At 37.9% G+C, this 24969-nt stretch overlaps 1 protein-coding gene and 1 pseudogene across 1 annotated transcript; both read right to left on the reverse strand.

Moving 5' to 3' along the window:
* Positions 1-11875: 11875 nt before the first annotated feature.
* Positions 11876-13227, reverse strand: LOC137241876 (P protein-like; annotated as a pseudogene).
* Positions 13228-20651: 7424 nt separating this feature from the next.
* LOC137241877 (uncharacterized) lies at positions 20652-24902 on the reverse strand. The gene is made up of 3 exons (XM_067769237.1): positions 24881-24902; positions 20973-21099; positions 20652-20895 (listed from the first exon to the last, which is right to left on the reverse strand). Exons 1-3 carry the CDS (start codon positions 24900-24902, stop codon positions 20652-20654), a joined length of 393 nt encoding a protein of 130 aa, XP_067625338.1.
* Positions 24903-24969: the final 67 nt, after the last annotated feature.

A 24969-nucleotide genomic window follows, 5' to 3' on the forward strand; every position in this document is an offset into this window, starting at 1 on the left:
AAAAACCGCTGTGATGGCTGAATGGTTACAGCAGCGGCGCCTAAACGTTGCCGATGAAGGAATTTAGCAGTTCCCGAAATGGATCTATACAACGAGCTTTTGCAGTTGTCTAAAATTTTTTCTTTCTTCTATTCTAATTTAAAAATTTTTTCAATTAAGAAAAAATTTATCATAACAATAATAATGATAAAAAATTATTGTTAGGCCTTGAGCTCAATTCGAACCCGCGAAAACTTCAAGAGTTTGACGGCGATCGAACTCGCGCCACATGATCGCAACCGCAACATCATAGCCGTTGAGCCACTACAACTGCTTGATAGCTTGTGCCAAATGTTGTATTTAACAATTGTAATGTAAGAACATTGTTCTCATTAATACAATTTTCTTCGTATTTTAAGACCAGCCGTTCTCTTTTCAAGAACATGGATGTCAGTTCAAGAACAAGGTTGTTGTTTTGAGAAGAGGTCGCTCGTTTTTCAAGCACAAAAAAGTTAGAACATGAAAAGCTTGATTTAAGTCCGGTGGTGGTGGATTTTAGAATGGAGTTTTCTCTGAGTGTAGTGTGTTTAAATCAAACTGATTACTGATTCCTCAGCTTGCGCTGCTTTTATACACTCGGCTTTCTCGTTTACCCATTTCTCCTAAGGTCTAGTCATTTCGCGAAAACTGTTCGAGAACAGTTGTATCTCATGCTTGGTTACATTTATATTTGCAGTTTATGCTTTTCTACTAGCCATATGCGTGTGTATGTGTGAGTAAAAACTTCTGCTCTTAGCTTATGACTACATGTGTGTATATGAGATATCTCTTCACTTCGAGCTGCTAGTTATGTATGTGCATGTACATAAGTTTGGCTGCTTACTGTATTTGCTGTTGTGATTATTTACTAACAGCATAGTGATTCTAATATTCACCACAATATTTTACCTACAACGCGGTAAGCTGACAAGAACCTCTTCTCAGTATAACAAGGCCCACAACAACCATCTAGCGCACGAAAAATGGAAAGAGAACAAAAATTGCTTTTGCGGAGGCGACACATTAAGGATCTTATATTCAGTACCAGATCATCAACCATATAGGATAAGTAAGGTTAGGGAAACTATATAAGCTCCTTTAGTGTCACTCTAAGCCAGGAATACTCCCTGTATATCGTAAGAGCAAGTAACAACTTACAGCGAAAATACTTTCGAAGTTTTTTCATAAGCGGGGTCGTCCGTCGACAGTTGTTTGATAAGACTTCGAACGTTCGGAGTCGGTATAGAACATTTACCGAAGGTCCGCCAATTTTACTCACATATTGCAAATTAGAAGAGTTGCTTGGCATTGATCTACACTTTCGTGTAAAAATATTCAATGTAATGAAATAATAGAAATGTCCTTGACCCGACGAATTATTAGAACATAATAGGAATCTTTACATAAATGTTCTCTCTCCAGACACTTATGAGATAGAACACGCGCATATTTATTTTCATATTCCCATGGTGAACATAAGCGTTGAAAGATAGCTAAATTTAAACAAAAGTAAATGCGAAATAAGCGCTTAAGCTTAAACAACGATTTGCCAAGGAAATGCGAATTGGAGAGGGTAATAATGCCATAACAATTAACACACCCTATAAGAAAAGCAAGAGTGAACGTTTCTACCCCCAAATTCCAACTTTCGCTAACGCTAAAAATCCATCGCCAAAAATATCTATAACAGCATCAAGTGCGTAGAAAAGTATACAACATTTAGTGCCACATGGTGATAAGAATAACAGAATAAATCCTATACTTTTATATAGGACTTAGGTGGCTATTCCTTGTAACCGCATCGTACTGTGTGTTGAACGCTGTCCCGCGATACTATTTTAGAGAGTTGGTTGAGAAATATGATGTAGGACTAGATTGTAAGACTTGCATCGAAATCCAAGTTTTCGCTACGCTAAAAATAACCGAAAGCTTTTAAAACAAGATCAAGTGCGCAGAGAAAATATGCAATATTTGGCACCAAATGGTAACAAGCAATAACAGCCTAACTACGAAACTTTAACAGGGGACTTAGGCGGTTATTCCTTATAACTACATGGTACTAAGTATTGTATGCTTCTCTGCGCACCTGATACTGTTTTAGAGATTTTGGACGATGCAGTTTTCGCGTAGCTAAAGCTAAAATTTGTAAGGGCTTCGATCATAAATCGGCCGGTCCTATCAAAAAGGTGTTCACCGAAATAAAGCAATTTTTAAACTGGGGATATTTTTATAACTCTTTTTCATGTTTCAATATGGTATTAAATCAGTTGTCTGTAATGCGTTTTCATATATATTTTATAGCATGCTTTTCAACCAAATGGGCTTCAACGGTGAAATGTTCTGGAAATGTTCCCAATATGATCCTCTCAACTATACAAAAGCGATCACGAAAACCATTCCAAAATGGTTCTTAAGTAGGCGTGAAATAATAGCAAAAACTAATTTAGAAAAAGGCTTTAAATTATCCGCAGATAGTTTCGACATTATTCGAAAATGATAATTTTTAAGAAATCCTTGAAATGGCTTTGAAATGGTTCCCAAATGACCTCGACATTTCTCTAAAACTATCTAGAAATGATCAGCAAATGATCCCAAAACCGTACCACAATGGTCATGAAGTGATCCTAAGACTATCGTGGAAAACTGTAGAAATAATCTTGAGCAATTACTGAAATAGTGTGGAAACATGCCAAAAATTTATCTTTTCCTGCCAGTTCTTTGCATTGAAAAGAGATTTAAATTAGACTAAAAGCTCGCTCGTTCAGAAATGTTTCCTAAAGGGTATGTACTACATGTTATACCTATGTATATGTACGTCTTTATATAAAATAAACATTTGTCACATTGTTTTACTCATAAGCCGAACAAAAGTGGGTTAGATTATGCGGTAACCAAACAGGAAACATAAAAGGAAAGCAACAATAAACTTTCTAACAAGAATTGCTGTTAATGACAGAAATGTTGACGCCTAAGCCGCTCTTTAAATGATGGGAATGAAAATGAAAAATGCCGACGTCTCCTGTGATTAGTCAGTCGGCAGGCATAATAAATACATTTTAATATCGCTGTGCTTATGTAATTAGTAATGGGATGGTCTGCACACAATACGACCTGTGTAAGAATTCCAAGTCATTCGACATCAAAAGTTATTTAAAAAGAAGAAAAGACCTGACAACTTTGCCTTGTGCCCTTCAATATGCTGCAAGCTCATCGAAGTTAAATTCGCTTCAATTTAAGAGATTTTATGCATGTATCCGTGGATATACTTACTGATAAGCAAACCATCATCCTGTATCTAATGTTATTTAATCCTTTTACCCAATCACATGAATTAATTTTCTCAAGGCCGCAAAGCTGTTTAAGTATTTGCTTACAGGTTGCAGGTAAAGATTGAATAATTTTTAATCACATTCTAGGTAATTTGAGGTTAATTATAACTGGGATTTAACAACAACCAGGTATGCAGGTATATTCACACAAACACAGTATATACGACTTCTTGTACAGGAGCCTGCAAGTATGCTACACTTAGAGCTAATTACCTGTAATTGTATAGGGTCTAGCAATTGGGGTCGGCTAATATAAACAGCAGGTTATGGGGCCTTTTTCATAGAAGTGACAATTGCGCCAATTGCCGTTTTCTGCAAAATTAAATGACGGTAAATTATTGCTAACAGTTTTTCTGTTTCATAGATACCTCCAAGCAAAAGTGTACCCGTAAATTGGCTAGTAAATTGGTCCTATTTGTGACGATGAAACAAGTAAAATCTCCCGCAAAATTTTTTAAGAGCATCAAGAACTTTTGTGACCATTTCCTTCCGTATCGTATCTATTTATAGGATTTCCCATATTGCTCACACATATAGGGCAAATGTACACAAACTAGAAGAAGCTGTGTTGGAGTTCTGTGCACTGCAGCAATTCCACGAAACACGCCCATGGTCGTGAAGCTTTGTGGCTCATTAAATTTAACTAAAATTAAATTATCGATCGATAATTCCAATTAGGATCATGTTTAAAACGATTAGCTCATTATGATGGTTTGCTAATTTGTCCAGTAAATTCAGACGAAAATTTTGAGAAGCTCGCGCGCTTTACGAGAATTTTGGGATCCGATCCGGGATCCACTCTTGTGTTCGAGAGGAAATCCTATGCTCTACATTTTCATAATTATTTCCCGTCTATCTCAAAAAGAACCTAAGACAAACTTTTTAATGGGCCAAAATGTCTGAGATGGAATTTTAAATAAACTAAATGTAAGGCGCAATAACCTCCGTAGAGATTTTAGGCCGATCTTCAATTTGAGTCGGACTCCTTTTAATTTTTCCTACAAATTGGCGGGATGGGGCCTACTAGTTTTGTGCCTACTCCGTACGGCATCTTCAAGGCATATTAGTTTGCACTGAGAGCTTTTCATGGCAAAATAGACTCGAAATGCTTGCCAAACACTGTCCAGGAGCGACCGCGCTTAAAAAAATGATCTTCAAATTGAAAAAACTTGTTTGACGGGGCGTGAGCCCAGGATCTTCCGTGTGGTGAGCGGAGCACGCTACTATAAGAATACGACCCTCCTCAATGATGGAGTTTTAATTTATTTTTACCTTTTCCAAATTTAACTTTTTAATGCTACGCGTTTTGATGCTTTCCTGCCTTCTTAGAGGAGTCCGGTTTATATCTCAAAAATACAGCAATTTGTTAACTCGTGTCGATTGTTGATAAAAATTGATTTCGTTTTAAATATTTAAAAACTAGAGACCCTAGAGAAGATACGAAAGCATCGAAACTTGTTGGTGGGGAAAAGAAAAGGCTAAACTTTGCGTAAAATTACTGATCGTAGTCCGAAATTATGAAAAATTGCAACGGACGCCGATATTTTTTCCTGGTCAAAGATAATTCGCTTATAGTCTTAGACTAAGCGGAAAAGATTGGTTCGATGGTGAATGAGGAAAAACGAACTATCTTCTGTCACCAGGCAAAAAGTCAGGAAGAAACTTGGTTTATATCGGAACCAGCACTAACAAGAACAACAACATTAGCTTCGAAATACTTCGAAAAATAATCCTTGCCAATAAATGCTACTTTGAATTATGTAGGCAATTGAAAAGTAAATTCCTCCCTCGGCAAACGAAAATCATGCTCTACAAGTCACTTATCGTCTCCGTCCTGCTATATGGTGCAGAAGCATAGACCATGAGAACATCAGATGAGGCGACTATGCAGGTGTTCGATAGAAAAGTTCTTCGAAAGATTTACGGACTGACGGCAAGTACCGAAGAAAATTTAGTGATGAGTTGTACGAGCCTTACGCAGACATGAACATAGTCCAGCAAATTTAAATACACCGACCTATGGAAGCAGAGGAAAATGCCGGACCCACTAAGCTGGGGGGGGACAAGGTTGAAAACGATTTAAGTTCCTTTAGTGTAGCCAATCGACGCCATTTAATCCAACGATAAAGCTAATGGTGCGCCTTGTTGAACGCCCATAACCATTTAACTAAGCGCCAATTAATATAGTAAGTCTTAGATTAAAATTAAACTAGCGATCTGGTAGGTAACATTAAAACTGTAAATAAGCGAACCAAGAATTTATATGTCCCATATAGGAAGATACTCTAGGGATTTACCTCTATAGTATGGACAGAGTAAAATCCAATAATGGATAATTTTCTTTCTGTGATTATACAGTGGATACAGAATACAAAATTTATTCCGATAGTCCATATTGACGACCCGTTTATAAAAAGTGTACGCGTAAGTTATTTAAATAAAACTTACCCATTATCGTGTGAAAAACGTATCCATGAATGTAGTCGCTGCATTAGCTCTTGTATTTTGGAATTTCTCTCCATCTCATCTGCATTGTCCCATTCGTAGTTGGTCGTAGCCTCTGCCTTGCATTCGCGATCATCATTAAGATCGTCTGCGATGCGAAATGTGGGACGAGAGTGAATACCTTCCATTGCGTTGGTGCAATGGAATTAAACTTTAAACTTTTTATTACTGAAATACCATAACTTTTTTATTTATAATAATGCAGACGCCCACACACGTAAGCACTCTTTATTACTACTTGCAAATTTCAAATAGCTCAAATTAAAACATCAACAAAATCTTATTTGTAAAAAATTTTCTTTTATTTAAAGGCGTTTCACTTACACAAAACACTTACGATATTTACACTTAATCTAATTAATTGTGGCAGTTGTTGTTTTTACACTTGAACATTTGACGTAGACTTCTATTGTCTTATTTGTTGTTGATTATTTGCGCGCATTCGTCCAATCAACCCACTGCATAAATTTGTTTATTTAGTTTTTGATATAAACAATTATTCATTTCCAATTCCAAAAACAAGTTTGAAAAATCACTAAGGCAGCACGCAGAATTTTGGAATACGTACACGAAAATTTTGTTGAAAATTCGCCAACGATGTGCCATGGCAAACTAAAATCTTGGGCAGACACGGCGGCAGTTCTAAGCAATGGTTTGGTGCTTGTAAAAATCGCCCCTGACTTTGACTTTGAGTCTTTGTGGGTGCTCTTTTATTCCTATCAGTTATACTCACGTGCATATATGTATAGTAACGTTTTTGAATACTTTAGACCGTTTCAAAAAATTTGATTTCGAAGCTGACGAGTTGAAATTTTATAAGTCCCTTTTATATTCAGCGTGCTTTTCACACAGAGTATATTAACTTTGATTGGATAATGGTTGGTTGTACAGGTATAAAGGAATCGAGATAGATATAGACTTCCATATATCAAAATCATCAGTATCGAAAAAAAAAATTTGATACCGTTAGCACCATAACTAGAGTAAATATTGAGATATCTTCACCAAATTTGGTACACTAGATTATCTGCACCCAGAATAGATTGGCATTGAAAATGAGCGAAATCGGATGATAACCACGCCCACTTTTTATATATATAAAATTTTGGAAAACACAAAAAACCTGATAATTTAGTAAATAATACACCTAGAATATTGAATTTTGACATGTGGACTGATATTGAGACTCTTGATGAAAATTTGGCAAACATTTTTTAAAATGGGCTGGCACCACCTACTTGTGATAAAATCAATTTTACAAATATTATTAATCATAAATCAAAAAGAGTTAAACCTATCATAACAAAATTGGGCAGAGGGGTTGCCTTTACTATAAGGAATGTTTTGAAGAAAAATTAACGAAATCGGTTAAGGACCACGCCCACTTTTATATAAAATATTTTTAAAAGGGTCGTGGACGAATAAAATAAGCTATATCTTTGCAAAAAAGAGCTTTATATCAATGGTATTTCATTTCCCAAGTGGATTTATAACAATAAATAGGAAAAAATTCAAATTTAAAAAAATGGGACTGGCACCGCCCCTTTTATGACTAAGCAATTTTCAATGTTTCGGGAGCCATAACTCGAAGAAAAATTAACGGGTCGTAATAAAATTGGGTACACAAATTTTTCATATAGCAGGAAATATTTCTAGGAAAAATGGACGAGATCGGTTAAAGACCACGGCAACTTAAATATAAAACAAGTTTAAAAGCGTTGTAGACTAAAATAATAAGATATAACTGCAAAAAATAGTTTTGAATCAATAATATTTCACTTATAAAGTTTTACTGTAAGAGGAAATGGGGAGAAATTTTTCTTTTTGACGTGCTATGCCACGTATTATGTAGAAAAGTAATTTATCTGAAATGAAATGTACAATTGAAGCACACGCTGAGTATACAACGTTCGGTTACACACGAACCTAGACACCTTTACTTGTTAAAATATGAGTTCGCCTAAATGATATGCCTCTCCAACAAGATACGTAATAAAGCAAACAGAAAGGTACACTGAGCCGGCTGGTCCATTGTAATACCGCTGAATGACCTAAAGCACTTTCCTTTTAATATAGAAAAAACCATTTGTCTGCCTAAAGAGGTGCAGAATGTTTCCGACTTCAGTAAAGGCAAGCTCAGCTGGACATAAAACGAAGTGCTTCCAATCCTGCCCTGACAAGAAAGTGCTCAACACTTTTTTATCTCCTCTTCGTCCGTACAGTTGCGACATAAATCAATCATTAGGACTTCTGGTTGCTCGCCATTTAGTCTCATCAGAGAGTGATCCTTTACTACTCCCATGTAGAAATGTTTGAAATTTATTAGCTACCTATTTCGGTTGTCACTTACCCAGTTAAGTTTATCAAAACACCTCATATGAGGGTTCCAGTATCTGTCTGGTATTTTCATGCGGCTAGATGAATAGTAAATCATTGAACTGGTTTAACTCAATATGTTCCAAGGTACACTGTGACTTGGGTTTCATAAGACCCCTTTGAAGGAGTGTTTCTTCCCTGTAGCGCTTTTCTTTATAGCTGTCACTTCCGTCCGAGAACCGCTGCATTGGCTCGTCATCACCATACACTTAAGTAAAGTGAAAGATGCTCTGAGTAAATACCCTGCCCACATTGCCGTAAAGTTTGGAGCCATCCAAGAATACGTACGTGAACTCACTGGATAAAGCAGAGACATTTTCCCATTCTTCTATTGTGATTCTATTGGAGAACTAGTTGTCTTAATAGGGGGTTGATTTAGCATGATGTTGCTAACATAAGAGAAGTGCCCCAAAAAGTCTTATGGCCTCCAGTTTCTCACGGAAAGGAGGGGGTTGGATGACCTGCAAGTTCAACGTGGTCCTGTCAAATGGTTCCTGAGACGGTCGCGCTAATATCGTATTAGTATTTTCGAGACGATATCTGGCAAAATACAGTCAACATAGATAAATCTACCCAAAAGCAAGAAGGCCGCTGTATGGATACAGAGCATTATGTTTGGCTTAAGACGCCACATTTTTCTCCGACTGCTTTGGAAGATTAAAGGGCAGCTAAAGCTTTCCTGCTGCTTTCATCCCATGATTATTCTATTTCAATTGACTGTGTAAAATAATAATATATTAAAACTAAGGTGAAGTTTAAGCTCTGCTATACTTAACAGCGGCGGTCTGAAATTTGGAATTTTGCAGGGCGATATGAGTGGCACCATTAAAGTATACGCTGGATTGATTTAAGTCCACTCTCACCTGACCATTTCTCCTACTGCTACTTTAAACTTTACCTTTACATATATGGGTTTTGCCCCTGTTTGGGCGAAATATTGTTTATCCTAAAGCTGTCTAAAGTACAAACATCTTTGACAAAGAAAGTGTTTAGGAAATATAGCTGTACATATATAAGGAGGAAATGTAATTGTGTTATATACATAGAAACACCATAAAAGCCAGAAAAGCCCATAAAGGCCCATAAGTGTGTAAGCATGCAAACGTGTTTGTTTGACTTTTTGGCACTCTGTAATACTATTCCACCGTTTTTCACAATTACTATTAAATATTCTTACAAATTGTCGCGAAAGCTGAAGCATATGCCTCTATCTTGAAACTGAATTATATAGACGCGTTTTGTTGCTACCTTACGGGTGACGTTTTATCTCTAATTTTTATACCAAGCGTGTACTTGTACTTCTTTATATTTAAATTATCAACATCGAACAAATTTTTCATTCGGCCACGGCCGTCCGTCCATCCGACGCCCGTTAACACAATCAATTGAGCAAAAATGTATATGTCTTTAAGAAATTTGGTATGCTGGGTTATCTGGACCCAGAATATATTTAACGGGTGAAAGTAAATACAACTACGCCCACTTCTCCATATCGACAATTTCGGAAACTGGAATAAATACGATAAATTCATTAAAATAGTTGGGAAAGTGATGAAACTTGAACATGTAGAGCGCAACTTCTGTTTGTCAAGAGAGGACTTAACTTTTCAAATGCCTAATCAGTCCAAAGTAGACTTTCTGGCAATATCGCACCGCGAGCATTAGTCGATAATTGATTTACCAAGTCTGAAGCTTTAGTGTTTTTAACAGTACGCTAGATATATCCTTGAACACAATATTAAGCAGACTGGTTTTGGGGTAATTAGCGCGGTTTGCGGGTCATCTCTTGGATTGGCAGAGCACACTTTAATTCCAACCTGGAGGCATGCGCTTGTCCGGCATTCTTTGTTATAGACGTAGGTGCGTGCTCTTTACCAACTCCTTGTTTGGGGTTATTCCTTCACTATTCGCCTCCTTGGTATTCTTTAGCCTAGATATTTCCATTCTTACTTCGTCATAGTCGGTGCCCGGACTTTTTTTTTTATCATCGTCTATCAGAGTATTGTCTTCTTCCCCGCTAGCTAGCACTTAGGAGAAGTGTTCTATCCATAACTAAGGCGCACACTATCTATAATAAATATACTAAGTGAAAATAAGCAAAATCGCGGAGACGACCACGCCCACTTATAAGAAAAAATTCGATTAAATTTTATGTTAGAAAAAGTACGAGAATTAAAAAAAAATTCGGTAAGATGTTTTTTTTTTTTTCTTTTTGTGTGGAGAAAACATTGAAGGCCTCAATGTCAGTGTGGGACTGAAACCAGCACTTAAACTCATACCACGTAAGTATGATTTTCCCTCGGTACTACCGACAAGTATCCCGTCGGGAGGAGAGCTGAGCGCTGGACTCTACTTCTGTTGGGGTCAAGTTACTGCACTTTAGTTACGGTACGTTTAGTTAGCTGTGCCTAAAGCCTGCATGCTTGGATTTTAACTTGAACCTGCTCTTGCTTGCCTTTTCTCTGGGTTCAAAAATACCTACTTATGAATATATGTGTATGTATGGATGTACTGAACGTACTTACTGCATCTTCTATTTGGATGCTTAGATAGTCGTTGTCTCCCATCCGTGCCTGTTTTTTATTTAATTTACTTTTTCCATATTTCGCTTTCGAGTGTGTAAATCTGCAGCCGCTGATTGGACGGTTGGAGAGGCTTTAGTCCATACCTTGCCCTTTTGTAATTTTAACATCGCATATGCTACAAGTTATTATCGTTCAGTTGTCTCTTTTGGACAATTGGAGAGGCCTTTTCTCCAATCCGTGCCTGTTCTTTATTTTATTTTACTATTTTCGCTTCAGCTTTCAAGTGTACAAAAATCGCATATTTGGAGAGACCATATCTACAATCCATGCCTCGTTTTATCGCGTAAGTTACTCCTTGTTATCGCTAAAAATGACGGCGAAACCTTGTTTCCTATCCGTCCTCTCTCAGATCTGTGCTGAGTTTGCTCCCGTTTTGTAACAGATGGCCTCGTAACCAATCCTTGCTTAGTTCAGTCTCATCCGCAGTTTCAATCTGCTTTGCATCCCCGAAGCTGGACTATTTAGTATTCGCTACTACGTCGGAACCTTTCGAGACTTCGTAGCCACTTCATTGTTCCGCTATTACATCGCATGCTGCGAACTATTCGCCGTTGCTTTGTAGCATGAGTCCCACGAAGGATTCGGGAGTGTAGTCCTCTCCAAAAAGATGGCTTCATCTATGTACGTATGTTCCAAGCTTCAAGACCCTACGAAGCTACTCAAAAACTGACTACAATACTCCTCACTTTTGTACTGAAATTTGCGCATAAATATGAAACCGAACAAACGAAGTAAAAATAAATGTAAGTTTTTAGCAGTAGATCCAGTATATATTTTAGATAAATATTCCTAAATTTATAAGTATTACTTAATTACTTTTCTGAACTCCAATATCTTAGAGAGCAATTCTTCCCATCCGAATTGAATTTTCATAAATATATCTTAAATTCGTTCCCTGTCACATATATGTAGATACATTCAAAAAATAACCAGTGTATACTTATTTCAATAAAATATGCTAGATAATTATCATATTTAAATATATGTGAATCTGCATAGAACCAAATTTCCAACAGTTGGTATATCCCTGCAGCCTTTGACCCGCTTTGCTGAGCTCACAAGTTATTCATTATGCCACTCGAAACAATGTGTGACAACATAAGATAAGCCCTGATGATAACAATTTGGCCAACTATAATGGGAAAAACGACTCTAAGGGATTGAATAAAATAAATTAAAAAAAATAGAAGGGCGTAGTAAAACTGTGTCTCCCAACTCACTTCAAGTAACGTGTAAAGGTTATTTTATAACCATGCTGTTCAGCAATGCTAGCTGAGACGACATTCGCGGAAGCGCCATACATAGTGCCATTGCCTGAGGGATTTTCAAAACTACGAGAAACTGAACCTAATGAATGAAACATGTCAACCTACCTCCCAAACTCGAACCAAAAGTTAACGCCCACACTAGAGGCTCGAGCGGCAAACCCAATGTGCCCCTACTCACAAGCGTCACCACCAAACGCACCATCATTGCCGTCACAGGTATACTATCCAAAACCGCCGAAGCCATTGCAGATATCCACAAAATAATAAAAATAGCCATTGCCAAACGATGTCGCTCATCAACATACAAAATAATGTTCTTCGTTAAGTGAAGAGACCCAAACGTTCCACACATTCCATCATAATAAAGACAGCGGCAAAAAATAAGAGCGTCGTCTACTCGATCCGGTGCAACAAATGTTCCATATCATCACGATCTAAAACGATGAGCAAAGCTATAATGCCAAGTAGCGACAACCAACCGAGCGGTAGCGTACGCCATTGTGGCACCGATTGTATAAAGAGGCAGATGAGTACAAACGTCAAAGCTAGACATGTTTGCACTAGAAGTGTCATATGTTTAATGGAATATTTTAACTTTAGATCCTGCAATGTATGTGTGTAGGCATAATTCGAGTATAGACCACGTTGTTTGTGTCTCAGTGTACGTCTGAGTAGCTTAACTTTTTTGTTTAATGTTGCGCGCATGAGGTCAGCATCCTTCGAGTAGAAAGAAAGTGAATTTGCAGCACGTTGCCAAACTTTTATTTCGCGTCGTAGATCCTTGAATTCTTTGGGTTCGTTGAGACGTAGTGATTGTGGATCACGAAGAGCGAACGCATATATAAACAACTTTGTATAGCAACGAGTAAAGCGCCGGTTAAAGAGTGCGCGACGAACTTGTTGAGATGCCCTAGTAAAAGAGTATATGAGAAGAGAGTATAACTAAAGTTTTACCATTTTTTGTTTTTTAGCTCTGACTGAATACTGAGACTAATCGGTATCGAATGGTCCATGAACAAAGAAAATAAACGTCACTAGAAGGGGTTTATAGAAATTTATTTCTAATATGTTTATTAAAAAGTATTAGGTCAGTAGGACGTTAGATAATTGACTTAGCCTACATTTGAGAATCGCACTTTCCCTCATCTCTATCTTTGCCGCCCCACATCCTTCTGTCCTTTACCTCTTCCTTTCTATTTTTCTTTGCCTCTAGTACTCCCTAATCGTTATATTCATTTGCATCTTCCTCTTCTCTTAACCCTCCCGCCTCTTATTCTGCCTCCCTTCCTTTCTCCTATCTGTTTGCTCTTTCCTTTGCCTTTTCCTATTCCTCTTTTGGATCAAATTTTTCGCGCTATTGTCATTTGTATACCGAAATATTTTTTTGTTCATCGTCTTATCCCTTTCTCTATGTTTTACCTTCAGCTCCTCTTCAACCATGCTCGCTCACACGGTTTTTGAGCCGACTTGCTTAATAGCTGTTTGATGACCGAGTAGATATCAAGGCCCCGAACACATGAGTCACTGGATATCATCTTATTTACCGCATCCCTTGACTACTGCCAGAACGCACCGCTATGATCAATGGTCGGGAAGCCCAAGATTCCAGCTGATTTCGAGCTCTTGGGAGAATCCCTTCCAGTCCATTTTCCATTCAGCGTCAAGCCAACTTTTAACAAGTTCACCAGTCCCAAATGCAAAGTGATTTCGCCACCCAACACTACTCCCTCGAAAGGAGAAAACCGGCTGATTGCAATTAGGGAAGCGGATCCACCATTTGAACAGCTCCAATGCAACTCTAGGAACATAACTCTATTCATTAGTACCAGAAACACTCCATCAATGGAGGGTGGGCTTAATATAGATATTTTACCTCGTAAATATAACTCAGTTGTATTTGAGTTTTAAGCGAGTCAATAAAAGATCCGGCAAGGAACTCAGAAATTATCTCCCGATACGGATTTTCAGGTTGTGTGCTTACGCAATTCAAAGCTAGACTTTCCAAAACAATATTCCATAATTAAGCCCGCACCTGATAGCAACCAGCGACATCAATATAACTGTTGTTACATTATGCAGAAAACTCGATATAAAGCACGTTATGAAACATAGAAAATATATCATAGGCCAAATTTTGCCACCCACTATCTCAAATGCTAAAACGGCTATATATTCGAAAACGCCCGTCTCTGCCAAAATACCATAATTATCATCATACAAAATATTAATGTTAACATTTCCATATCCATCCACACAGTGATCTCATACAGATTTGGACGATCATCGAAACAAGATAAAACAGCCACAGAGAGTATGGAACAGATGATAGCGACAAAGGTGCGTTGAAAAACCTGTACGATCAGGAGAGCAAGAGTTAGAAACAGTGAAAACAAGTAAGGAAGGCTAAGTTCGGGTGTACATTACATACTCAGCTAAGAGCTTTGGAGACAAAATAAAAATATAATAAATCACCATTTAGGAAAATGAACCTAGGGTAACCCTGGAATATGTTTGTATGAAATGGGTATCAAATGAAAGGTATTAAAGAGCATTTTAAAAGGGAGTGAGCCATAGTTCTATAGGTGGACGCCATTTCGGGATATCGCCATATAGGTGGACCAGGGCTAACTCTAGAATGCGTTTGTACGTTATGGGTATCAAATTAAAGGTATTAATGAGGATTCTAAAAGGGAATGGCCCTTCGTTGTATATGTGAAGGCGCTTTAGAGATATCGACCAAAATGTGGACCAGGGTGACCCAGAACATCATCTGTTGGGTACCGCTAATTTATTTATATATGTAATACCACGATACTATTCCTGCCAAGATTCCAAGGGCTTTTGATTTCGGCCTGCAGAGCTTTTTCATTTTCTTCTACTTAATATGGTACGTGTCACACCCATTTTACAAAGTTTTTTCTAAACAATTTTTTTTGTTATATCGGCCTACTGATTTGTAAGCTCGCGGGTTCGGATCGAGCTTAAGGCTAACAATAATTTTTTATCATCTATATATTAATACGCTAACAAAATTTCCATACAATCAATTGACATACTGTTTCGCATACTTGGCATACGTTAAATCATATAAAAGTTATATGAATCGATTCGTATTGATCAGCCGCAGTGCTTAGGCCCATTTTTGATAACAAATATTACTCTATTTGTTTATAATTAATAGAAAAAGTTTTTTCTAAATTTGAAAATCTGTGCAACTATCGAAATTGCCATCTGTAGGACGCATTATGTTCACAAACCCCCCTGAGCACATAGCTCCAAATTCTCAATTGTCGCGTTGCTCAAATGTTTCATCTCTACATATGTATATATTTGTACACGCCAAACGGTGAGAGAACTATTTCTGTTGAAATAAAATATTGTGTCCCATTGTTGCCAATTACCGATATTGGTCTGTACCAAAATCCTTAAAAAATTGTTCTAAAATAATTTTTAGCGCACGAAAAAACTTTAAAGAGAAGTAATAACTTAACCGGCCTATTTTTTTGGACAAATTTTACTTACACGTAAAAGCATAGGTCTTTATTTTTTTATATTTTAATTTTATTTTTTATGAAGGTATCCTCTATTCTATTCGAAATTTTCGTTTTCTTTTACATATTACATATGTATTTATAATTAATTATAATTTTATTTAATTAATTATAAATACATATGTTATAGTAAATCCCCGATTGCGTACCTAACCGGTGGTGTGAAATAGGTTAAATTCCTTTAGCATATTTCTTCGTTCTTAACTAAAAATTCGTGTTTTTTGAATTATGACGCTATTGAAGTAAATGGGCGATATGCGATATAGGCATATGTAGTTTATATTGGTGATATAGGCCTACTGGGGAACCGAGCACCCAAAACTAACTTCGGTAGCGCGCCAACGGCCTATCTCCCGGGTGGTGTGGAAAACTCAAATTTTCAATTCAATTTCAAGTAATTTCACCACAATTCTATGTAAATTTTATTTAATTTTACATATTTGTTATATTTTTTTAAGGAGCTCCATACCAAAACTTATAATTACATTTGAAAAGTTTGTAGAAAATTTAAGAAAATACAATCAAAGATTATAACGTCTTAGGTCAAATTCAAAATTTTAATGAGAACTTTAAGTAAGATAGATCAATTTGCTATATTTCCACTCACTGCTCAACTATTAACGCATTATTGCACTACTCCAACACTGGATGCATAGAGTGAGTTGAAAAAAATACAAGTTGGTCGAATTTCGACCACGGGCGATACTAGTTATTATTGTTATGATAAATTTTTTCTTAATTGAAAAATTTTTAAATTAGAATAGAAGAAAGAAAAAATTTAGACAACTGCCAAAGCTCGTTGTATAGATCCATTTCGGGAACTGCTAAATTCCTGCATCGGCCACGTTTAGGCGCCGCTGCTATAACCATTCAGCCATTTTTTATACCACGATAAAGTGAGTTCAGATAAGTACGTGGACTAAGTTTAGTACAGATATATCGATTTTTGCTCAAGTTATCGTGTTAACGGCCGAGCGGAAGGACAGACGGTCGACTGTGTATAAAAACTGTGCGTGGCTTCAACCGATTTCGCCCATTTTCACAGAAAACACTTATCGCCATAGAATCTAAGCTCCTACCAAATTTAACAGGAATTGGTAAATTTTTGTTCGACTTATGGCATTAAAAGTATTCTAGACGAATTAAATGAAAAAGGGCGGAGCCACGCCCATTTTGAAAATTTCTTTTATTTTTTGTATTTTGTTGCACCATATCATTACTGGAGTTGAATGTTGGCATAATTTATTTATCTAATGTATACAATTCTTCTGTCACGGTTTTAGAGGCTTAACTCCCCCGAAACGGCTGAACCGATTCTCATGATATTTTGTGAGCATATTGTGTAGGTCTGAGAATCGGCCAACGTCTACCTTTTTTTCGCTACGTGCCTAGGGTCTTGAGATCAAAACGTGGACCCTGGTACCCCTTGAATGTGCTTATACAATATGGATATCAAATGAAAGCTCTTGATGAGTGCTATAGTGCAGGATAATTTTCATACAACTAGGTGGCTAAGGTCTTGAGGTATAGCCCGAAACGTGGAAAAGGGTACCCCTGGAATGTGTTTATACAATATGGATATCAAATGAAAACTGTTGATGGGTGCTATAGTACAGGTAAATTTTGATACAACTGGGAGGCTAGGGTCTCGATATATAGCCCAAAACGTGGACCCGGGTACCAGTAGAGTGTGTTTATACAATATGGATATCAAATGAAAGCTGTTGATGAGTGCTATAGTACAGGATAATTTTCATATAACTGGGAGGCTAGGGTCTTGAGGTATAACCCAAAACGTTGACCCGCATACACCTAGAATGTGTTTTCACATTATGGGTATCAAATTGAAGCTGTTTATGTGTGCTATAATACAGAGTAAGTTTTACACCGATGAGTGACCAGGGTCTCGAGATATAGGCCAAAACATGGACCCGGATACCCCTAGAATGTGTGTGTATTATGGATATCAAATGAAAGCTGTTGCTGAGAGCTCTAAAGTTCATTGTAATATTCGATTTAGTCGCATCAACCTGGCAAAAATGATAAATATGCATGCGAAGCCGAAATAAAGACAAGAATTAATAATAACCACATACCTATTTATGGATATATGTCCTATTCAATTGGACTGAAATTTCGTATATAAATTTGCCTATATTATATTTACGATGCTTTTTTCCGGGAAGTATACCAGAGACGGACGGGGACTGGGATTAGGACTAGGACTGGGACTGAGACTGAGATTCGGAGTGGGACTGGGACTGAGACTCGGGATGGGACCGGAACAAAACACATACCACCCTCTAGGACTGGCAATAAGAGATGAAGAAGAAGGAGAAAAACTTGATAGAAGGGAAAAGAGAGAAGGAGACTGTGAAAGAGATAGAATTAGACGAAGATGGAGATGAAGCGAAAAAGACGGAGGGAGAAGTGAATAAAAAGATTAGGAAAAAGTGTAGAGGGGTAGGGCAGAGTAAGACGGTAAAAGCTTATTCAAATGTATGCAGATAGGCCAAATTTAAGGCAGAACAACGTCTGCCGGGTCTGCCGGGTTTTTTTAAGTGGGCGTGTTCGCCATCCGATTTTGCTAATGTTTTTTTAGCACACAAATGGTAATATGAGTAACGTTTCTGCCAAATTTCATCATGATATCTTCAACGACTGCCAAATTACAGCTTGCAAAACCTTTAAATTACCTATTTTAAAAGTGGGCGGTGCCACGCTGATTGTCCAAAATTTTACTAATTTTCCATTCTGCGTAATAAGTTCAACCCACCTACCAAGCTTCATCGCTTTATCCGTCTTTGGTAATGAATTATCGCAATTTTTCTGTTTTTCGAAATTTTCGATATCGAAAAAGTGGGTGTGGTTGCAGTCCGATTTCGTTCATTTTAAATGGCAATCTGAGATGAGCGCCCAGGAACCCTCATACCAAATTTCATCAAGATAGCTCAAAATTTGCTCAAGTTATCGTGTTTACGGACGGACGGACGGACGGACGGACGGGCGGACGGACATGGCTAAATGAATTTCTTTTTTCACCCAGATCATTTTGATATATAGAAATCTATATCTATCTCGATTAGTTTATGCCGTTACGGATTGCCGTTATGCGAACAAAGTTAATATACTCTGTGAGCTCTGCTCAGCTGAGTATAAAAAAAATTTGCAATTGCTGCAAATTACCTCCTACACAAGCAGCGCATAGAAGATCATTAGAATTCCAGCTGCAAGTAGTGTGCCAATTTTTTATTGATAATCAATGGATTATAGATGAGCTCTACAGCCAAATCCTTCTCAGCATTTGTGTGCATGCTGAGACGCATTGTTACGCCTGGTTCTTTTAAACTCCGTAAAATATTATCTGGCATTTCGTAGGTTTTATTACGCCACACAAGAGGCGCCATATCGAAGAGAGTCTCGGAAACGATTGGTATGAGCCATGTTTGTAAGACGTCCTGTAAGGTAAAGAGGTTTGTTAAATTTTTGCTTGATCATTAACATTATATGGAGGGATCTGTGTAAGCTTCTAACTATGTGTTGATGTACCGAACGTAACCTGCCTGGAAACAAATGCACACATCATATCGAAGAATGTGGGATTGGAAAGTATTGCTTTTCAACCTTCCTTTGGCCCTGAAAATCCCCGTATTGATCAAGTTCATGTTCATCCCGGCAACAATAAAATAAATGTAGATCGTGCCAAAATTATAAGAAACTTTGGTTGTATTCAAGTTGGGGCGGCCCATTCCAACCCCCTAAAAACGAGTGTTTGATCCTGGACCTGCTATCATCGCACTATGATTTGAATCTCGTGCATGCCAACAGAAAACTACTTCCTTGCGACCAGCAAAACGCGTGACATGCCATACGCTGTCGCAAAATTAATTATAGTCTTGGGAGAAGAAGGATTTGAACGACGGTTTTCCAGCCCATCAACTGACATTTACTATATTCATCGCAATCACGTGCACTCTAACATCATAAATGTTAAAATTGTAGCTGAAAACAACTCCCAAAATGAGTGACTCACTCTTTTGAGATGCCGCCTAGTCAGTTGTATTGCAAAGCTTTCACATGAAGAATAGCGAGTTATATTACAGGTTATATTCTGCTAGGGCCGATTATAGGTTCTTTTCTACCGAGTCTTTGAGTGGATAGGAAACCGGCTTCTCAGGGTGCCCGATCTTCTCTCACCCTTACCCCAGGTTTCAAGCCATACATCAAGAAGACATTTAGCTAGGCCAAAGAGATAGCATTGGCCAACCGGCTGCACTCCTCTCAAGAAATGATCCTTCCTACCTGCCCCTATTCACCGCTTCAAGGTGATTTATTTGGCCTGTTTGGCGATTTCGGTGAACTTTTTATGTACAATCTCACATCCTTCCTCTTCAGGGACGCAGCTCGCTACCCAGATATCTACCTATTTCTAATACAATCGGCGTTCTATGAACCAGATTCCCTTTGTCTATCCAGCACAGCGATAGAGCGTTCTTATCAGAATTCCAAGAATCACCTCGAAAGAAGAAGTGTTCTAGGATTTTTGTAGCAAAGCCGGTCGGTTAGCCTTCCTACGGGTAGCTTACAGACTTCTCTACAGAAAAACTAACAGAAAGGGCAAGGAAAGGCACCTATACACGCCCATCCTTCGAGCCAATTCGGTCTGCCAGAGGATTGGTGGATTTTGTTTCTTGAATTTCCTACTTTTCCCTTGGAACTTTCTAAATATTTATTCAGCCACATAGATTTGCAGCTCTTCCTAGCTTCCCCCCCCTTTAATACCCTCTACGACCAACTTCACCTTATAATCGTTCCTGTTATACAAAGTGTCGATATTTGTGGTTGTACAATCAAATATTTTCCCTCGTCGTCCGGTTTATATGCACGTATAGTCTCATTGAATGTACCAAAGATCTTTAGCTTGAAATCACCGTTGGGATTCTAATGTAATACGAAGTCTAGTGGAAATCACATAGCGACAAAGCAATTAGTAAAACTGTTTTTTACATTTCCTCTACTTTACCCACTTTTCGTTTTATTCTGTGGCACAGCCAATGTCTTCTCCAACAAATGCTTCTCCTCAAATATCATTAGCACAATAGCAGCGAATAGCCAAAATACCAATAGACCTCCACGCTTTATAAGTTGTTCACGTTTTCGTCGTTCCTTGGACTTTTGTTTGGCCACAACACGCGTTACAACTGAGTTTGACTTATCGTTGGTTGTGTTTTCGATATCTGATAGTGTACAGTCGACATCGGTGCTGTGAATATAACAAGACTAAACTCAATTAAATATACTTTTCAGTATGCTATGATCGTTCGTATGAGTATTTCTTACCCCCCATCTCCTACATTATGCAGTTTTCTCATATTGATATATTCCGAGCCGGCAAAGCTGTGCTCGTCTTCATAACTGGATTCGTCGTGGAGATTGCCAGATTCGTCATCTGTGACTACTGTCGAGCCTGTGTGGAGAATTAGTGCAAAAATGTTACTTTTGGTATTTTATAGTGGGGGGAGTAATTCTTAATACTTGTATGAACTTTTTAAAGGCAATGTTGATAAAGTTCTAGGGCTCGTAGTATTTAAGTAGATATACCGCCTACGATTCAAGTCGCCCAAGTAGATATTCAAAAGCCGTTTTGATTTTATAGAACTCATCCTAATCCAGTTAAGATCTTCTTATCAAATTTCCCCAAAAGGTAACAAAGAACTTATTTACAAATCGCTTCACATAGCTTAGACTATCAAATGTTAAGAAATTTACGCTACACTACAAATATTCCTCTTTTCGTTTAAGTCAAATGCCAATAGATAGGATGGGTTTGGGTGGCCACTGATTCAACTAATTGGAATCAGTTCACTTTTCTGGTCCGTTGTGCATCCATATTAACTAACGGCAACACTGATTTCTTATCACTAAGTTTCTTCCGGGGATTTGTATACATCACTACCGATATATTTACGCCTTGTCCTTGCAAACGCTAGGCAGTTAGGCATACATTGATTAGGTGACGTCATCTTGTCATTCTCCATGCAACTAACACAGTATTTTTAAGAATACTCAGCTGCACTGGCCCGGGGCCCACCTTTCAAGGGGCAGACTGCAAGTGGCAAAGGGTGTACCAAAGTCCCTACTGGCATTCACCATCTGTTCGCGCGTACCATCTCAAGCTATGAGATCCGCGTATGGATGTCGATATACCCTAGCACCCAAGTACTCTTTATAGAAAAGCAGCTTCCTGCGACCACGGGCGAGTTCACGTACTCGTCGACTACACTCGATCGCACAGTTTTAGATCTTAGCGCTTTGATAGCTGCAGGACTGTCCGAGTAGATATTAAACTCTCAAATACCTGACACCCTGCACCGCATCCTTGAACGCGATAACTCTCTCTTGGAAGACACTGCAGTGGTCAGACAGTCTAAGCTGTTGGCCTTCTACAAGCTCTTGACAGTAAACACCTCCTCCTAGCTTCCAATTCAGCTGGAGGGTAGTAAGAATATTGGAGTGCCCACTTGGTCCAAATATTTGTGTCTCGGAGCCTTATTGGAGCTCCGCCACGGCTGACCTGCCAATAATGTCCACCGGATGTACATTTAACATAGCGTTTGATTCTAATATGAGCATTCGTTTCGCGTTTTTCAGCCTTTTAAAATTGGTTGCAGTGATCAGTGCATTCCACAAAACCAACACAGCGTAGAAGAGGATCCGCTTGATCACCATGTTATAAAGCCAGTGTGAAAATGCCTCAGCGTTTCCTAATGGCTTCACCGCAGCAGTTTAAGGCGGCTGAAGCTTTTCTAGCTCTGTTGTCTATATTAAGCTTCTATGACAGCTACGATACGGTTATATAGTATCAGTCGCACCGCATACGGTTGGAGGTCTGAAATCACGGATCTTCTACCTCCAAGTAGGGAGAACTAGCTCACTTTTATTGAGGTTATTCAGATAGGCCGCTGGAGATATACAACCTAGCCACCGTGCGAAGATATCTCCGAAGAAGGTCCCTTAAGGTGGCCGGGTATTTCTACCTGGCAAGGATTGCTTGGTTATCAGGATAGGCAGCCTTGGAATAGTTTGATTAAGACCAGAGTTTGATTACCCAGAGGGGGGCGTCCCCTTTTCACTCTTCTCTGGGTCGGTCAACCACCCCAAAATCCTGCCGTCTTCAATACAAGTGATAAACAGGATCAGAGGCGATTTGATTTCCAATCCTGCTAAAGTTCTAGCTCTTGATAGCAGCCGGCAGTTGAATGTATAAACTTTTTGCGCGCTAGTGATCCTTCTCAGATCATTTTGATGGCTGAATAGAGCAATCCTTCTGAGCATGTATAGATCGCTCGAAATTCTTGGGAGGGATATGAAAGCTCTTCTCAAACTTCGGAACGAATATTTCTTTTACAATATTTCAGGACTTGGGATCATAACACAACTTCAAAGAGTTGAATAGGATGCAGCTAGCTACAAATAATTTCGAACCATCTCTGCAGATAAAGTAGTATAACATTCTCTAAAATTTTAGCCGCCAAACCTTACAGGCCGCAAGCAAGCACAGGAAGCTTGGTAAAGTGGTACAACTAACTGCGAAATAAGTATTTTTCCGCACTCAAACATATTCTATAGCAGACCTATTTTATTGCGAGTATAATCCAAATTTTTTTCCTCGCTAAAATAACCAAGCAGTGGCGACTTAAAACCAAGAAATAGTCAAGACATTTTTTCGAATCTCTAAATTACTTTAGAACCCCGAAAGGGTTCCAGAAAAAATCACGAAATTGTTTATAAATTAGTACGAGATACCTGTTTTCTGTTTGCTTGCACAAAAAATTTCCGAATTCATCCCGTTATTATCTCGAAAATAATTCCAGAATAGTTACGAAACTATGCTCAAGGCTAACAAATTATTATAAAATAATCCTGAAAGAATCCCGGCATTGTCCTGAAAACAATCTCAAACAATTTCCTAACTATACTGAAAATGTCCCGTAATGACCTTAAAGTAAGAGCCAACTGCTTTCACAGCCCCACAACGATACCAAGAAACAAAGACTTAAGACTATTTGCGGCCAAATTCATACAAAGATAGTTAGCTTTTTTCAAAGAATATAAACAAATAGTTCATTATTACCTTTACTTGATACTTGATACCAACTTTAGTTAGCTCGTAGTTAACTTGTTTTCCTTCTGAGTAATAAAGTTGTCTGTTTGAGCTATTGAGTGACATTCAAACCCATACGAATTAATCGAAAATAATATATCATGATTTCTAAATAGGCGTGTAAAACTATAAAGAGTGCATGAGTAGTTTGCATACCATACAAGGGATACAATCAATCGTCGACTAGATTAATTTGTGTTGACCAAAAGCCACAATAAAGACGACCTGCCTTGCACTCCAACCCTCCTATACAGATAATAAGCCACCCAATTTCAAGGAAAATTTTAACCCTTTCGCCCCTACTGGGACAATACGTCCCAGCAAACTTCAAACGTGTGTATAACTTTTCCCGTTACGCATGTCGCGAAATTTCATCAGTAACGCGTTGTATTTCAGTGTGAAACGTCTATCTGGTACCATTTTTATTCGTAATATACCGCTTGCTGTAAAATTTAGGTGTGAATAAATATTATTCCTTCGAAATTGGAAATAAATTATAATGAAAAAAGTAAGTTTTTTATATTTATAACTGCAGTGCGACATATAATCCCAATAATGCATTTGTTTGGGATAATAATATCCCAATATTTGTTTATACCTTTAGATGTTTACACATTTTTGGGCTTTTTGGTATTATTGGGACTTATGCGTCCCACCTATAAATGTTATTGGGATTATATATCCCAGGATAACGGTAAGGATTCAGGTAAGCTAAACATCTTACATTTTAGCCATATTACAGGATTAGCTGTCGTAATGATGAAAACCTCGCCTGATTTCGAAAAAAAACTCAGGGGTGAAAGGGTTAAGTTAGTAAATGATAATAAAACCCTCAGTTACACAACTAAATAGTATTTTTTGTGATTAAGTCACTTTATAGAAAAAATGTCCATAGAGCTCAATTGTTTGAAGAACTTTAAAGCCCAACGACATGTTTGAAAATAATGGTAATAAATTAGTCTTGGCCTATGAAGCCGAAAAAAATTTGAAACACAAATGTTAGTTGTACGATTTTGTAGTTGCTTGATTAGAGCTTTTGTACTTTCACCGATAATATGTAGTGTTATAAGCATATTTAACTCACCAAATATGTGAATACTAAACATAGTTAATTTACTGTTTGCATCGTTTTGTACTCAATTTGCATGATACTTCATTGTTTGATGGGAAGTG

The sequence above is a fragment of the Eurosta solidaginis genome, chromosome 2 (assembly GCF_040869045.1).
Source record: "Eurosta solidaginis isolate ZX-2024a chromosome 2, ASM4086904v1, whole genome shotgun sequence".
Lineage (NCBI taxonomy): Eukaryota > Metazoa > Arthropoda > Insecta > Diptera > Tephritidae > Eurosta > Eurosta solidaginis.

Coding starts and splice junctions, on each gene's coding strand:
- LOC137241877 (XM_067769237.1), bottom strand. CDS start 24,902: ATGTTTAGTATTCACATATTTG. Junction 21,100..24,880: donor GTTTAGTATTCACATATTTG/GTGAGTTAAATA, acceptor TTCTCCACACAG/GCTCGACAGTAGTCACAGAT. Junction 20,896..20,972: donor CATAATGTAGGAGATGGGGG/GTAAGAAATACT, acceptor TTATATTCACAG/CACCGATGTCGACTGTACAC.